Raw genomic sequence first — 16,921 nt, 5'->3', positions numbered from 1 at the left:
GACAATCCAAAATGTATGTAACATTGTTTATACCATCAATCTTCTTATAGCTGCATGAAATAAAATATATTTTATGACCTATTTTGATGAATATTTCTGTATATACAGTTCTTAGAAAAGACATAGTTTCTCTTGTTTCAACTTGGTTCTAATTTTACAGGATTCAAGCCAAAACTCGTGAATTTAGAGAGCGACAAGCTCGAGAGCGTGACTATGCTGAAATCCAAGATTTTCATCGGACATTGGGTTGTACTGATGAGTTGCTGTATGGGGGAATGTCTTCCTACGAAGGCTCGGTGGCTCTCAACACCAGACCCCAGAGCCCAAGAGAAGGGCATATGATGGATACTCTGTATGCCCAAGTGAAGAAGCCACGGAATTCCAAACCTTCGTCTGTGGACAGGTAGGCTGCAGGAGCAATCAAGGTATTGCTTCCAAATCAACTTTTATATAGTTTTTGACAAGGGAGTAGATTGTTCATCAATTCTCAAACCACGGCTGCCTTTTATTAATGACCTTTAGAAAGCCGTTGTGTCTAAAAGTATTGAGTTTACACAAATCAAAGCCTAATGGAAAGAGGAGCAGAGGTTTTGACAGCTTTTCTAATGATTCCAACATATTTCATCTTGTTCTTAAAATGGTCTCAGACTGGAGAACTAACCTTTACTTTGTAATTCTGAATTTCCTTTTGTTGCTAACAGCACCTCTAGTTATGGTAATTAAGCAGATGGAGAATGCCGTGATTTGTTTGACTTATGATTTAAAGGACCTATTTTTTTTTTTTTGGTAACATGATTTTCTATTATGAAAGAATTAGTGAATGAGATGTTTAATATAGTCAGTCTTCAAATTGCTTGTTAATAGCCGCAGACCATGGGTGTGATTATGTATATTAGTATAGCACAAAGGAATGAAATGTTGACTCTCAATTAATGGCTACATATTTATTTCAGAATTTAACTGACTATATTTTTATTAATGGCTATATATTATTTCAAATTCTGAAACATTTAAAAAACCTATTTTTCTGTCTCTTCATTTATATAGTCAAACACCTTATAAAGTTTAGTTCATGAAGAAAATAATTATCATTCATTTTTAACTGAAACATATGCCTGTTATTGTCATAAACAATAGCTAATCTCATCATGCATTATAATAGTTTCTTATAATCATTGCTTTCCAGGGGAGCTAGGCTTTGAACATTCAAAATAGGTTTCACTTAAAAGGTGTGGTTCTCAAGAGTTAGCCTGCATCAGAATGACCAGGAGGGCTTCTTCAAACACAGATTGCTTAACCCTTCCCCAGACTTTTGATTCAGTAGACCTGGAATGGAGTAGTGCCTAAAATATGCATTTCTACAAAGTTTTCTGGTCCGATGCTGTGCCGCTGGTCTCTGGTACTGCACTTTATAGACCTCTGCAAAACTGCAGAGGAGTTGGAATTATTTCATCTGTAGCACACACATGTTATCTTGCTGCTGCATTTTGCAAGCAGCCTATGTTTTAGTTATTTACTTCCAGCTATTTTTAATAGAGGTTTGCAAACATAACAGGTAAGCTTCCGGCAAACCCAGAAGGAAGCATTTTAAAGAGTAGCAAAAGGGGAAGCAGACGTTAAGGTAAAACTCTATCTAGTCAGATTATTTTTGTTTTCTTTCTTTCTTTCTTTCTTTCTTTCTTTCTTTCTTTCTTTCTCTCTCTCTTCTCTCTCTTTCTTTCTTTTGGCTGGATTTTAGGTTTTCTTCATTGTTTTATGAAAATCTATTTGATGTTGACCCTAATGAGTAAGTAATATAAGTTAACATAGAAGGTTATGGTTTATTTAAACCACATTGGTGTGGTCACTTTGAAGATTCAAAGTGCTTGTTAACTAGCATTGATGTGTCAAGACTCAAAGAATAAGTTCATTATCAGTAACAGTAACATTTTCTTAAGAAATTTCTTACTTGTTTTTTGCTGTACTTGTAAAAGCTGTGTGTAGAAGGTCAGATCACACTTGAAGGCCATGAATGTCCCATCGAGTGTGTTTTCTTGGGAGAAAGAGCAGCAGAAACACTGGCATTGCTTATTGGTAACTTTCGAAAGAACTGAAAGAAAATTAATGTTGTATTGATCATTGATAAAAATATGAATCATTCCCAACAGCTTCTGCATCTAGTTTAAAAATCTGGTAAAGTAGGGGATGTTCTTATAGTGGTTTGTTCACATGGCTTTGGAATCCCACCTGCCATGGAAGATGGGAGTCAGGAGGGATCTCTCCAGTCCCTGAGGGCCGGAAGCGATTGTTTAAACCCCAGTCTAAAACCCAGTGCCCTAAATCTCCCCTGAAGATGTCTGCAAATTTTCAAAAGGGCTTATGTGCTCAGAGCACCATTTGCTACTGTGCTTCAGCATCCCTGCCTGTGGTCTCGGCTCTGCACCGTGCTGACCCCACACTAAAACTCAGCCTCCTCACTAATTTCCATCAAAAAGCCACTGGGGGACACCTGGGTGGCTCATTTGGTTAAGTGTCCAACTCTTGTTTTCAGCTCAGGTCATGATCTCAAGATTCATGAGTTTGAGCCCTGCATAGGGCTTCATGCTGACAGCATAGAACCTGCTTAGGATTCTCTCTCTCCCTTTCTCTCTGCGCCTTCCTCACTGATACACACGTTCTCACTTTCTCTCTCAAAATAACTAAATAAACTTAAAAAACAAAAACAGGGGCGCCTGGGTGGCGCAGTCGGTTAAGCGTCTGACTTCAGCCAGGTCACGATCTCGCGGTCCGTGAGTTCGAGCCCCGCGTCGGGCTCTGGGCTGACGGCTCAGAGCCTGGAGGCTGTTTCCGATTCTGTGTCTCCCTCTCTCTGCCCCTCCGCCATTCATGCTCTGTCTCTCTCTGTCCCAAAAATAAATAAACGTTGAAAAACAAAAACAAAATCCTCTTGGCAAAACATTTCAGAGGACGCTTTGTCTTGGGGATGAGTCAGACCAGACAGTGAGCAGTTCAGAAATCACATCATAGATATCACTATATTCAAAAGCCCCTTTCGGCCTCACTCATGCATGACCTTGACAGCTGTGTACCACTGGGGACCTTAAGTTCTCTGCATCTGTGCCCCCAAATGGTGATTGGACTAGAGGATTTCTAAGGCACTGCCAACTCAGGAGAGATATACTTATTTTTTTCTTTAAAAAGGATCACAGAAACTTTTTAGTTTTCTGCAATTCTTATTTTTGCAGAGGACAAGATGTCCATCAAACACCATTATGAAATTATATTAGTAATACAAGAACTTGGGACTTACTGCACCTGTAAAGTACATCTTTACCAACCAGTCACAGAATATGAATTTGGCTTGGAAATAATGGTATCACCTCCATTGTCTTTTTCTGTCAGAAATAAAGTGGTTTAAAAGTGTTTCCCAGACTTGAGTAGTATAGAGACTCTTTTTAAAGGACAATCTCTTCATTCTGCAGTACAGAATTAAATAGTTTTGATTATAATGTTACTTAAATATGTATAAAAATAAAATAGGACTAAACTCCTTCTGTTTACAGCCATTATACAACTATAAAACCAAACATCTTTACAAATTAAATACAAACAAAACAGCAAAACCATTACATTCAAATGAACAACATTAATTTAATGTGGCCAATAATGTGTTTTAAAATCTAAACTCTTGCACAAATCATTAATACGGTCGTGGCTGCTCCATGGCAGGTTCATTTGGGTTTGCTTGTCTACCCCCACAAGCCCAGGGCTGACTCCATTCCCCTGTCTCTTTTCTCAGCAAAATTTCTGCAGTTCTTATGCGTGTGTGTACCCAGCTACCTTTGGCCTGTATGGTGCATCATTGAATCAATTACGCCTGAAGTCCAACCTTCTTTTAAGTATCAGTAATTTGAGACAGTGAAAAAACCATCTCTTGGTGCCTTCACGTTTGTTGACTTAAATCCAGACAGTGAAATAATACACTTATAAGACGATCTAGAAATGATTATATTAATTTAAAAATAATCATTTGAATGAAATCATAAAACTTGAAACTCTTCAGAGTGTATTTCCTGTACAAAGAATATAGCCAATAAAGAAACTCCCATCAGTTCACTGGATTTCACCAAAATATCCAATTGGTGAACCGGTGCAACTTTACTATTCCAAATTTTTGGATTTTGTGGGAGTATAGTAGTCAGTCGACAATCTGAAGTGTAGCCTGCATGTATTTCTGGGATTTTGATTGTTCAGTAAGAAAGCAGTATTCTGAGTTTCTTTGCTTAATCATTTTGTTTTGATCTTATAGTCAGAAATGTGGATCTGATAGTTCTGCATGGAAATAGCCAGGGATAACTCATTAAATGCTGTGAATTTGATGACAAAATAGGATATTTTTTCAATTTCCACATATTATTTATAAAATGCTTCTTTTACAAGGTACCTTCATACTACATCTGGAAATATTTCTATGTTTGTTTAATTTGATTCACACATGAACTATCATCTGACTATATGTGTTGGTTACAGTGTCATTTTTACTACTTTTTATAAATGCCTTTTTATTAATGCCCTTTTCATATTGGATTGCTGCTAAAGAGAAGCCAACCCCTCCCTTCTGTTTTATATGAATAACAAGGCTTAAAATCACAAAAACAGTGGTGTAGTTACATTTTATCCTGATTATAACCAGGGGCCTCAAAGATTTAGCCATGTAAATGATTCATGATGCTTTATTTGTTTGGCAAGATTGTATTTCCTGTTGGTCATTGTATCTTCAGCTGGCTAGAGTACTTGAGAGTCCGATCCAGTGCTTTCTGATACATTTGTCTCCACTGTGGAAGACATTCTACCTGCCTCACCAATACCTATTCTTCCCCTCCTCTTTACTTAATAGAATCCCAATTTTGTTCAGGCTGGCAGTGTGCCCAGATAAGAATTCAATTTCCCAGGCTCCTTTGCAGTGAAAGGTGATCATGTGACATTCTGGCAAATGAGTTCAAAGTGGATCTAAGCTGGAACTTTCTATAAAGCAGTTTTTTGGTTTTGTTTTGTTTTTGGTTTTGGTTTTTTTTTTGGAAAAAAGTGGAGTCAACTCAGCTTTTTCCCTTTGCCATTTTCCCTTCTTTCTGCCTAGAACTTGAATGAACGCTCCAAAGTGGGGTTTATCTAACACTCTTGAGGATGATGGCCATGTGGAGGAAGAGAGATGCAACCTGGCCCCTTGAAACATTGTTCTAGTCCTAGCATGCCCACCCTCTTTGTCACCTGTATAACTAAGCCCCTCATTTAAGTCACCCTCCGTCAAGGTTCTGTTTTCATGGAGCCAAATAGCATTCTGAGTCTAGTAAGTTACACACAAGAGTCCAAAGGGAATGATCACCCTTAGATCAAGGCTATCTATTGGAGAACTATCCCCTGGTCAATTCATTTCCACAGTACTTTGTGAAAATAAGTAGTGGGCAAAAGTTTCCACTGATGCTCAATTAGCTCTTCTACTTTTCATTTTATTTAGCCTCTACTTAAATAAACTTTATCAATCAAATGTCTGCTGGCAGACATCCTTCTTCACTCTGATACACCATTATCTCCTGGCAACTCCTAACCTCTATCAACAATCCTACTATAGAGTAGGAGGTGGTAGAATGTAACATATAAGAGCCTGAACTATGGGGCACACTGCCCAAGTTTGGTTCTGGTTCATCTACCATCAGCTTTATAAACTCTATGCTTCATTTTCCTCATCTGTAAAGTGGGGATAATAATGACACTTACTTTACCAGGCTTATGGAGGACTGAGTCTGTTAATGCATATAAAGCACTTAGCACTATGCCTACTCCACTGTAAGCCCTATTTAAATGTTTAATGTTGCTGTTGCTTTTAGGAAATGGGCGTTTCCTCAGGAAAGCACAGCATCCCCTCCTGGTTGCAGGAACAAGCAAAGAATGACACTGAAATGAATTGACCTAGGTTTTATTCCTTATACGTAACATACATGCAAAAGTGTGTGCACGTACCTCTGCTTATACCACTTTAGTCATTGAGTAGCTTGGTCTCTAAGTATTCCCCATACATCACATCATGAACAGTTTCTCCTTAAATTAGGACTTCCTGGGTTCAGTATAAGCCATTGCTGAATGAGTCCTTCTTCAATGTAAGTACTTATAAGTGCTGGGTACTGTAAAATGTCTTATTTGAGAGTAAGTCAGGGGATAGTCCTGTAAGAATGTGATCTCTCAACTGATTTCAGCCCTTTGACAGTTTGAAGGACTTCATTTTGCGCTTTCCTGGAATTCTTTGAAGTTCTTTGTGTTCTACTTTCATGAAATTCTTGCTGATTCCAAGCTTGCAAAGCTCCATGGAGATGTGGAGGCTTGAATTTCTAAAACCTTGTCTAAAATGTTAGCATTTCTACTTACACTAAGGTATCTTCAGGCAAGGCAGGCAGGCAGGAATCATGATCTTAAGAACTGTCACAGACTGCATTCTAGAACAGTGATTTTTCACATTTCAGCATGTATACAAAGAACCTGGAATGCTTCTCACAAATGAAGTTTTGTGGCCCTCCCTTCATAGATATTTGGAGTCAGTAGGTCTGGTTGAGGGCTAAGAACCCAGATTTTCAACAAGCACCTTAGTTGACTGTAAAGCAACCGTTAGTCTATTCACCCTTTGGAAAGCACTATTCTTTTTTTTTTTTATGTTTATTTATTTTTGAGAGAGAGAGACACAGTGTGAGCAGGGGAGGGGCAGAGAGAGAGAGACACACACACACAGAACTTGAAGCAGGCTCCAGGCTCTGAGCTGTCAGCACAGAGCCCGACATGGGTCTCGGACTCACAAACTGAGAGATCATGACCTGAGTTGAAGTTGGATGCTCAACTGACTGAGCCACCCAGGCGCCCCTGGAAAGCACTTTTCTTGAGCTAATGAAAACAAACAAATAAAACGAAATTGGAACTCTAATATAAGTTAGTATATTAAGGTCTATTAACAGTAAAGCTGTGAACTAATTTATAATTTCTGTATTGGGCACAGATTTTTAAAAAAATGTTTATTTATTTATTTTGAGGGAGAGCGTGCGTGTGTGTGTGTGTACACATGAGCAGGGAAGGGGCAGAGAGAGAAGGAGAGAGAAAATCCCAAGCAGGGATCTCAAGACCCTGAGATCATGATGCAAGCCAAGAGCAAGAGTTGGATGCTTAACTGACTGAGCCACCGACGCACCCCATGGGCACCACTTTATCTTGGCAATCATTTATGTCCACTGTTAACCTATGGTTAAATAGTCATTTTATTTAAAAGGTCAACTTACAGGTGTGATATTCATAAACTTTAATCAGGGTTTCTTGACACTTACCAAAAGTTTCATGGGAGTTCAACAACTCCCACTTAAAAGTTTAGTATGCTTTGAATTCTAATAAAGAAATGATGAAATGCTGGTCAATAGTATTTTTATTTACTTGAGGACACCAGGCAATTCATACTTTTATATCCAGATGCCGGAATCTGTAGTTAAAACTCCACAGAAAGGCAGCTCTAATGGGCATTTGCTGACTGTCACCATGCAATCATTTGCCACCAAGAGAGCATTGTCCTCAAGTATAATTGAAATAAAATAGGTACTGTGCCGCTGTAAATCTAAATAGCAGGGAAATAGCAGGCTAGACTCCCCCAGCTTGTTCAGGACACCTTAATGGAAACATAAATACCATAATCATATGCTTTTTGCATGCATTTTACCACTAAAAAGAAAATGTGGATTTTAAAAGAAAAGACCTTTGTGAACTTGTTTTTTTTTCCCCCATTAAAACTGAAATCCAGTTGTGTCAAAAGGGAAGTCTGACAAACATAGAACAAAATGAATTTTCTTAGATATAGGTAGTTATTAAACACGTGCTCTTTTTAAAATGTTGGGTCACATAACAAAGTTGTATTTGCTCTTCAGAAAGTCAATACCACTTTATTTACTTACATTTGCTTTGTATTATTCACCTTTGCTTTTCTTGAAATGTGAGAAAGCAGTGCTCAAAGGTGGTAAATCTTCCTGTCATCATGAGTTTTGCATGTTGGTGCCATTGCTAATTAATGTGCTCTACCGTGGCCCCTTCTCAGGGCCCTTTAAGCTATCCATTTCTGACCTTGGCCAGCTCCATTCACCTCAGGAAATGTCCCAAACTTTGTTGTTCCCTTCAACATGCCTCTCCTGTCCAAAACTACCATATACCTGCATCCAAGCCCAGGCTCCTTCTCTCTCCCTGCTTGTTGTAGGTCAATCTCCTTCTTCCAGCCCCAACCCTATGCTGCAAGGAGCCTGCTCCATCAGTCCTCCTCAGCCCCTTCTTCAGCCTGTGCCTCTCCGCTCACTCTCCCACACAGTGGGTTAACATGCAGATATCTTTATCATGCTGTTAAAAAAAAATCATTTTTTACCCTCTAGCTATTTTCTGCCCTATTTTTCCTCTTCACTTCTAATCCAAACTTCTTGAAAGATTAATCTAGATTTGATATAGACGGCTGTGTCTTCCTTCCCACATTTCTTTACCACCTGCATTTCATGTGGTAGACACTGCAGTCTACCCTCCCCCTCCATGATGCCTATGCCCTAATTCCTGGAACCTCTGAATGTGTTGCTCTGTACAGCAAAAAGAACATTGCAGATCTGATTGAGTTAAGGATCATAAAGTGGGGAGATTTTTCCAGATTATCCCAATGGGCTCAATAGAATCATAAGAGTTTTTATAAGTGAAAGGAGGGGGCAGGAGAGTCAGAGAGATCTGAAGATGCTGTGCTACTGGCTTTGAAGACAGGAAGGGGCCACCAGACAAGGAAAGCAAGTGGATTCTAGGAGCTAGAAAAGGCAAGAAACAGTCTCCCCTAGAGACTCCAAAAGGAACATAACACTGCTGACACCTTGATTTTAGCCCAGTGAAACCCATCTCATTCGGACTTCTGACCTCCAGAACTACAATATAATTATAGTTTCCTAATGGCCTCCTAGAGCCAATAAACACTCCTCTTCTTTCCACCTGGGATCACTCGGTGGCATTCCTGGAACTCTGTCCTCTGAGTTTCTGTGTATCGTACTACTACCTCTTGCTTCCTACTTCCTCTCTGGCTTTTTTCTTCCTTTCTGACTTCCTTCCTTTCTTTTTCTTTTTTTTTTCTTTTTTTTTTTTAGCCTTTAATTTTAATTCCAGTGTAGTTAACACAGTGTTATATTAGTTTCAGGTGTACAATATACTGATTCAACAATTCTGTACATTACATGGTGCTCATCATGATAAGTGTACTCTTAATCCCCATCAGCTGTTTCACCCATCCCCCACCCATCTCCTTGCTGGTAACCATCAGTATATTCTCTGTACTTAAGAGTCTGTTTCTTGGTTTTGTCTCTTTTATCCTTTGTGTATTTTTTTTTCTTAAATTCCACATATGAGTGAAATCACATGGTATTTGTCTTTCTCTGACTGACTTATTTAGCTCAGCATTACACACTGTAGCTACATCCATGTCATTGCAAATGGCAAGCTTTCATTCTTTTTTATGGCTGAATAATATTCCATTTTGTATATTATATCACATCTTCTTTATCCATTCATCTATTGGGCATTTGGACTGCTTTAAAAATCTGGTTATTGTAAATAATGCTGTAATAAACTTAGGGGTGCATATATCCTTTTGAATTAACGTTTCTGTATTTTGAAGGTAAATACTCAGTAGTGCAATTACTGGATCGTAGGGTAGTTCTATTTTTAACTTTTTGAAGAACCTCCTTACAGTTTTCTAGAGTAGCTGTACCAGTTTGCATTCCCACCAACAGTGTAAGAGGGTTCCCCTTTCTCCACATCTTGTGTTGTTTCTTGTGTTGTTGATTTTGGCCTTTCTGACTGGTGTGAGGTGATATCTCATTGTAGTTTTGATTTGAATTTCCCTGGTGATGAGTGATGATGAGCATCTTCTCATCTGTTGGCCATCATGATATCTTCTTTGGGGAAATGTCTGTTCATATATTCTGCCCATTTTTAATCAGATTATTTTTGGGGTATTGAGTTGTAAAAGTTCTTTATATATTTTAGGTACCAACCCTTTATCGGATGTCATTTGCAAATATCATCTCCCATTCTATGGGTTGTCTTTTAGTTTTTTTGATTGTTTTCTTCACTGTGCAGAAGCTTTTTATCTTGATGTAGTCCCAATAGTTTATTTTTGCTTTTATTTCCCTTGCCTCAGGAGACATGTCTAGAATAACATTGCTACAGCCAATGTAAGAGACATTACTGTCTGTGTTCAAGAAGACAGAATATCTTTATTTTTTTTTATTTTATTTTAACCCAAGTTAGTTAATGTATAGTGTAATAATGATTTTAGGAGTAGAATTTAGTGATTTATCACTTACATATAATACCTAGTGCCTGTCCCAACAAGTGCCCTCCTTATTAGCCCATCCCCCCACACAACACCTCTCCAGCACCCTCAGTTTGTTCTCTGTATTTAAGAGTCTCTTAATGGTTTGCCTCCATTTCTCTTTTTATCTTAAGATTCTCTTCTCCTTGCCTGCTAATGGAAATAGCTCTGGATCACTGCTATTCCCTATGTGGTTCTTTGGGATAGAGTTTTAACTACTGCATGGGACTGGTGATGGGTAATCTGCACTAGCCCAGTCCTCTCCTTTAAGCCCCAGATCCTTGGAGCTAACTACCAGCTAGGAGCAGATCTTCCTGTGTCTCTCAAACACCTAAACCCAACCTATCCAAAACCAAATTCACCTCTTCTAGTTTCATGGGCCTAATCTCAAAGAATATCATCACCATCCATATATTTCCTCAACACATAAACCATTCTTTTGCAGCCAGCCTCCTTGCCCTTCCCCCCATTCAGTGACCAAGGCCTACCAATTTTACATTCTAAATAATTCCACATCTTTTCTCTGAGTCTGCTAACTCATCTCCCTGCTTCCACTCCAGTCTTATTCTCCTCAAATCCCTGCTTTTCCCAATACCTGGAGTTTTCTATATAAAATAAAGAGCTGACATCTCATTCCCTTGGTTAAAATTATTTTATTGCTGTTCATTGTCCCCATGATGCATCTGAGCCCTTGGCATGGTGTCTATGGACCTCTAAGACCTCCCATTTCAGCCTCATTCCTAATTACATCAGACTGTGTCATACTCGTTCACATCTGACTTTTCTAACAGAAGATCTGCTAAAAGTATAAACCTAACTTCATGAAATACATGGGTGAATTAAATGGTTCTTTGGTTGTTCTATGTTCTGCAAATGTTAAATTTTGGTGGGTAAAAACAAGCAATCACCATTCATTAAGCTATTCTAATATAGTTAGAGATGCAGCAATTAAATTAAAGGCTGAGGTGACATAAACAACCCAACAAATGAAATCTTGAAACTAATGAAGCCATAAATAAGGTCATGGCTAATTTTAAAGACTTCTTGTTTAATTCTTTTTGTTGATTAACATTGCCTGAAACCACAATTTGTTTGTAGAAGTAATGTGTAATGGGGGTTGTTTATTTATATATTTATTTTAGCCTTAGAGAAAGTTTAAATATTCTGCAGAAATATGAGGATAAGGGAAAACTATGTTAGACCTTGGTAGTTATCGAACAAATAATCTTCCAGCACAGTGTGTTTGCTTTTGTTTTAATGTCTTTCGCTTCACAAGGCACTGAACTTTTGTGTCTTTGATGACGAGCTAGCCACACTGTGGTCAAAATCTGCTTGAGCTGTTTGGTATTTCATTTGATTTTAGCCTTCTAACAGAAGCTCCAAATCCTGCTTTAAATGCAACTTGGCATGATAACTCATCTTTTTATTTTGTCCCAACCACCTGGCTCTTCTGTCCTGTAGACTGTCCAAACCCATGGATTCAAGTACCAATCTTAACTGGTGTAGAGTGGTCTTAGATTGGTATTATTTTCTTTCTTGCTCCTGAACAGTGATGGAATATCAGTCAACTATTAATACAAATTCATGAGGATTTATGTGGAGCCCTGTTGTGAGATGCATTTTCAACTTTTTGGAAGACTTTATCAAGGCCTGAATCCAAAAGCCATTTTTAAATTAACTTCCCAGATGTTCTAGAGCTTTTCCTCAGGCACCCCCAGCTCTCGACGTGGATAAGTGTTTGATTAGTCTCTATTTGCTGCTTCATTCCTCTCTTTCCATTAGTTCTTCATTGGTTGATTTTGTGTAATTTAGGCAGCAGCAGGAGTTGATTGAAAAATATGTTTGTTGGGGGTGCTTAACTGGCTCAGTCAGAAGAGCATGTGACTCGATCTCAGAGTTGTGAGCTTGAGCCCCACATTGGGTGTAAAAGTTACTTATATAAATAAAACCTAAAAAAAAAAAAATGTGTTGGTTGTATTTTCCACCCAAGGAAGTGTTTGGGAAATCCTTAGTGTCTTCCACTAACATAGATGAATATATGGAAATGTGGAAATTCTAAACTTACTGTATTGTTACAGAACAGAAAATAAGTAGATAATTCATATGGTCTATGAATGTGTAGTAATTACTTGAATATGTATTTGAAACTGCATACAAAGGACTCAATAAATGTTCATAGAATGAATGAATCAATGAATGAGTGTATATTATATAGATTTCTGTAATACAAATATTTTTAAAACTAAATTTTCTGTATCAGTGTATGTCTTTTATTATTAGTCCTACCTAATAGACTGTACAGGGGTTACATGATTGAATCCTTAGGAATACAGAGCTTTGAAAACTTTTGTTCTCAAAAGAAAATACTTTGGTAATTGTCTCGTTCGTAATTCCTTTTGGTGACGTCTCAGGATGGTGGGTGCTTTTCAGTTTAGCTTTTTAAAAATTTGCTATAATTTAAAAAGTTGAACAGATATCATTGGGCAAAAAAACTAACCTTAGCCTGAATTTTCTTACCCTTGTTTTAACTGAAATTCTTGGTTACCCTTTAGAGAGGTTTGCTTAGCCCAGCCTCAGGTGATGTTAACCTTCCCAGGTTTGTGCCCAACTGCACGTGGGGCAAAGGAAACACCAGCAGGCCACTGAACCCAGCTGGTAACAAAAACTCAGGTTATCTAAATGAAATGAATACTACCTTCAAGAGTCTGGAGGACTTCCTGGGTGTGCATGAATTCAGACTAAAATGTAGTGACTTAGAAGTGACGAGTATGGCACAAAAACAGACACATAGACCAATGGAATAGAATAGAAACCCCAGAACTAGACCCACAAACATATGGCCAACTCATCTTTGACAAAGCAGGAAAGAACATCCAATGGAAAAAAGACAGCCTCTTTAACAAATGGTGCTGGGAGAACTGGACAGCAACATGCAGAAGGTTGAAACTAGACCACTTTCTCACACCATTCACAAAAATAAACTCAAAATGGATAAAGGACCTAAATGTGAGACAGGAAACCATCAAAACCTTAGAGGAGAAAGCAGGAAAAGACCTCTCTGACCTCAGCCGTAGCAATCTCTTCCTCGACACATCCCCAAAGGCAAGGGAATTAAAAACAAAAGTGAATTACTGGGACCTTATGAAGATAAAAAGCTTCTGCACAGCAAAAGAAACAACCAACAAAACTAAAAGGCAACCAACGGAATGGGAAAAGATATTCGCAAATGACATATCGGACAAAGGGCTAGTATCCAAAATCTATAAAGAGCTCACCAAACTCCACACCCGAAAAACAAATAACCCAGTGAAGAAATGGGCAGAAAACATGAATAGACACTTCTCTAAAGAAGACATCCGGATGGCCAACAGGCACATGAAAAGATGTTCAGCGTCGCTCCTTATCAGGGAAATACAAATCAAAACCACACTCAGGTATCACCTCACGCCAGTCAGAGTGGCCAAAATGAACAAATCAGGAGACTATAGATGCTGGCGAGGATGTGGAGAAACGGGAACCCTCTTGCACTGTTGGTGGGAATGCAAATTGGTGCAGCCGCTCTGGAAAGCAGTGTGGAGGTTCCTCAGAAAATTAAAAATAGACCTACCCTATGACCCAGCAATAGCACTGCTAGGAATTTATCCAAGGGATACAGGAGTACTGATGCATAGGGCCACTTGTACCCCAATGTTCATAGCAGCACTCTCAACAATAGCCAAATTATGGAAAGAGCCTAAATGTCCATCAACTGATGAATGGATAAAGAAATTGTGGTTTATATACACAATGGAGTACTACGTGGCAATGAGAAAAAATAAAATATGGCCTTTTGTAGCAACATGGATGGAACTGGAGAGTGTGATGCTAAGTGAAATAAGCCATACAGAGAAAGACAGATACCATATGGTTTCACTCTTATGTGGATCCTGAGAAACTTAACAGGAACCCATGGGGGAGGGGAAGGGGGAAAAAAAAAAGAGGTTAGAATGGGAGAGAGCCAAAGCATAAGAGACTGTTAAAAACTGAGAACAAACTGAGGGTTGATGGGGGGTGGGAGGGAGGAGAGGGTGGGTGATGGGTATTGAGGAGGGCACCTTTTGGGATGAGCACTGGGTGTTGTATGGAAACCAATTTGTCAATAAATTTCATAAAAAAAAAAAAAAAAGAAGTGACGAGTAATGTCAGTCCGAATAGAGGAAATAGGATGAAGTCTGAATTAAAGAGTGTGTTCAAAGATACCATACTTTGAACTTTAAAGCACATCCAACAACTCAGATGAAGGACTAACAGTTTTAGGTAAACTTTACCATGGAGTTTTTAAATTCTAAAATCAAATAAATCAAATTTGCCTAAATTTTGTTTAGATGAGATTCATTTGCTGATTTAAACACAATCAGAATAGAAAATGATTATTCTAAATTCCCTTCAAATACCTTTATAGATTTTCAAAGGTTATTAATAGTGGTATCCAACATAATTGTAAACCACCCATCAACAAAAAATACTGCTATAGTTTCATGTTGGCTTCATATAATTCTGGAATTGTAAATTAATTAATTAATATAAGTTTATTTATTTTAAGAGTCAGGGGCAGAGAGAGGAGAGTGAGAATCCCAAGCAGGCTCTGCACTGACAGTGTGAAGCGTGATGCAGGGTTTGAACTCAGGAACTGTGAGATCATGACCTGAGCTTAAGTCAAGATTTGGATGCTTAGCTGCCTGAACTACCCAGGTGTCCTTGAAATATATTTAAAAACATAAAAGTATATTTTTGTCTTTCATGAAGAAAAATGTGATTTAAAAGGAAAAGTTTGTCATTCCAGAACTTACTGATTATCATGACTGGAATACGGTTCCTCCCAAATAAATCTGCATAACAACCAAATAACAGTTATCTTTTGCCTCTCTTTTCTGGTCTCTGCTTTGCTACTTAATAGGTCATTTAATACCAGGTACAAAGTTTGAATAGCAATAGTTGCTTAGTCTTTGGAAGGTTATGTAATAAATTGGATCTGCATCAGGCACTTAGGCAGAGAAATGGTAAAGTAAAATTTTCACTCCAAATCTAAAGTCTAATGTTTTAAGTCTAATGTCACTTAGAGTTCTTAAACATGATTGAGGAGGGGATGGGAGAAATGCAAGTAGAATTAGGGGGTACTGTGGGACGCAGGGTATCAGTTGTACGAATTAGGTACTATGCAATTCCTAGAAGTACCATCAAAGTAGTGATTATGGACGTGGACAATTATGGTGATTTTCTGGCAGTTGGCAGTCAGCGACTTGAGGAATGAGGGTTTTCTCTAAATTTCACAAAGTCCTCATGTGGCCTGTGGGGGAAGGGAGGATCCACTAAAATGACTTAAATTCTGTATAATTATAATTCTGGTACCGAAGAGTTTTGTTTTGGGTTTTGCAAGCTGCATTAGCATAACTTTTAAAAATCACCCTATTTTAAAAATTTTTTTTTTCAACGTTTATTTTATTTTTGGGACAGAGAGAGACAGAGCACGAACGGGGGAGGGGCAGAGAGAGAGGGAGACACAGAATCCGAAACAGGCTCCAGGCTCCGAGCCATCAGCCCAGAGCCATCAGCCCAGAGCCTGACGCGGGGCTCGAACTCACGGACCGCGAGATCGTGACCTGGTTGAAGTCGGACGCTTAACCGACTGCGCCACCCAGGCGCCCCAAAAATCACCCTATTTTTAACAGAAACTAAAGCTGAGAATAAATACTTATTTCTAATTATTCTCTTTTTCTTCCATTTCCTTTTTTCCTTTTGTTTGTATGTTTAAGCCTTGTGAAATATTCAAGGGCTTGAACTCTTTGAACAAGCCCAAAGATTTTGTCCATATTCATCTTACACTTCTGTGGCTGTTCATGCCCCTCCCCAGCAGTTTCTGGACTCCCCTGGGTGCTGAGAATTGTGGAAATGTTTGGGATACAGACATTTGTAATTTACCTCCCAGGTTCCTCCCTTTCGGTGTTACCTGACAGACTGCACACAATATGTTGCACATAGAGTGCTATGAATTAAATGGGATGCTGAGGAGATAGACTAAATTAAGGGAAGGAGGGGCTTCTAAGAGGTGGTGTGCTTGTGCTGCATTCTAAGTGGGTCAGAGCCTGTATATTCTACATAAAAATATAAAGGTAAATAAAAATATAAAAGTAAATGAATAGAAAATTTTGTAAGATTTTGATAAATAATATATATATTTAAAATATATGTGTGTGTGTGTGTATACACACACACACACACACATATATATACACACACACATACATATATATGTGTGTATATATATAGTTTTGACTGACAGTGTAGTTAAGGTGCTGAATTTATATATATACTCCTGGTGAATAATAAATATGGTCAACATTTACTGTGTAAACTCTTTAATACCTTCTGCCCCTAAAAGCCCCTGGCAGGGGCACCTGGGTGTCTCAGTTGGTTAAGCGACCGACTCTTGATTTCAGCTCAGGTCATGATCTCTTGGTTTGTGAGATCGAGCCCCACATTGCGCTCTGTGCTGAC

At 38.5% G+C, this 16,921-nt stretch overlaps 1 protein-coding gene across 12 annotated transcripts in view; it reads left to right on the top strand.

The window, feature by feature from the left end:
* Positions 1-16,921, top strand: part of PARD3 (par-3 family cell polarity regulator) — a 676,275-nt gene that overhangs the window by 518,821 nt on the left and 140,533 nt on the right. For all 12 annotated transcript variants that reach the window (XM_047865961.1, XM_047865959.1, XM_047865960.1 and 9 more), the window contains one exon: positions 161-403. In XM_047865961.1, the coding sequence (XP_047721917.1) occupies positions 161-403 (243 nt within the window). The remainder of the gene's footprint in view (positions 1-160; positions 404-16,921) is intronic.

The sequence above is a fragment of the Prionailurus viverrinus genome, chromosome B4 (assembly GCF_022837055.1).
Source record: "Prionailurus viverrinus isolate Anna chromosome B4, UM_Priviv_1.0, whole genome shotgun sequence".
NCBI classification, from domain to species: Eukaryota; Metazoa; Chordata; class Mammalia; order Carnivora; family Felidae; genus Prionailurus; species Prionailurus viverrinus.
Note: the sequence above shows the minus strand (reverse complement) of the source record. Positions and strands in the feature narration are given on the sequence as shown.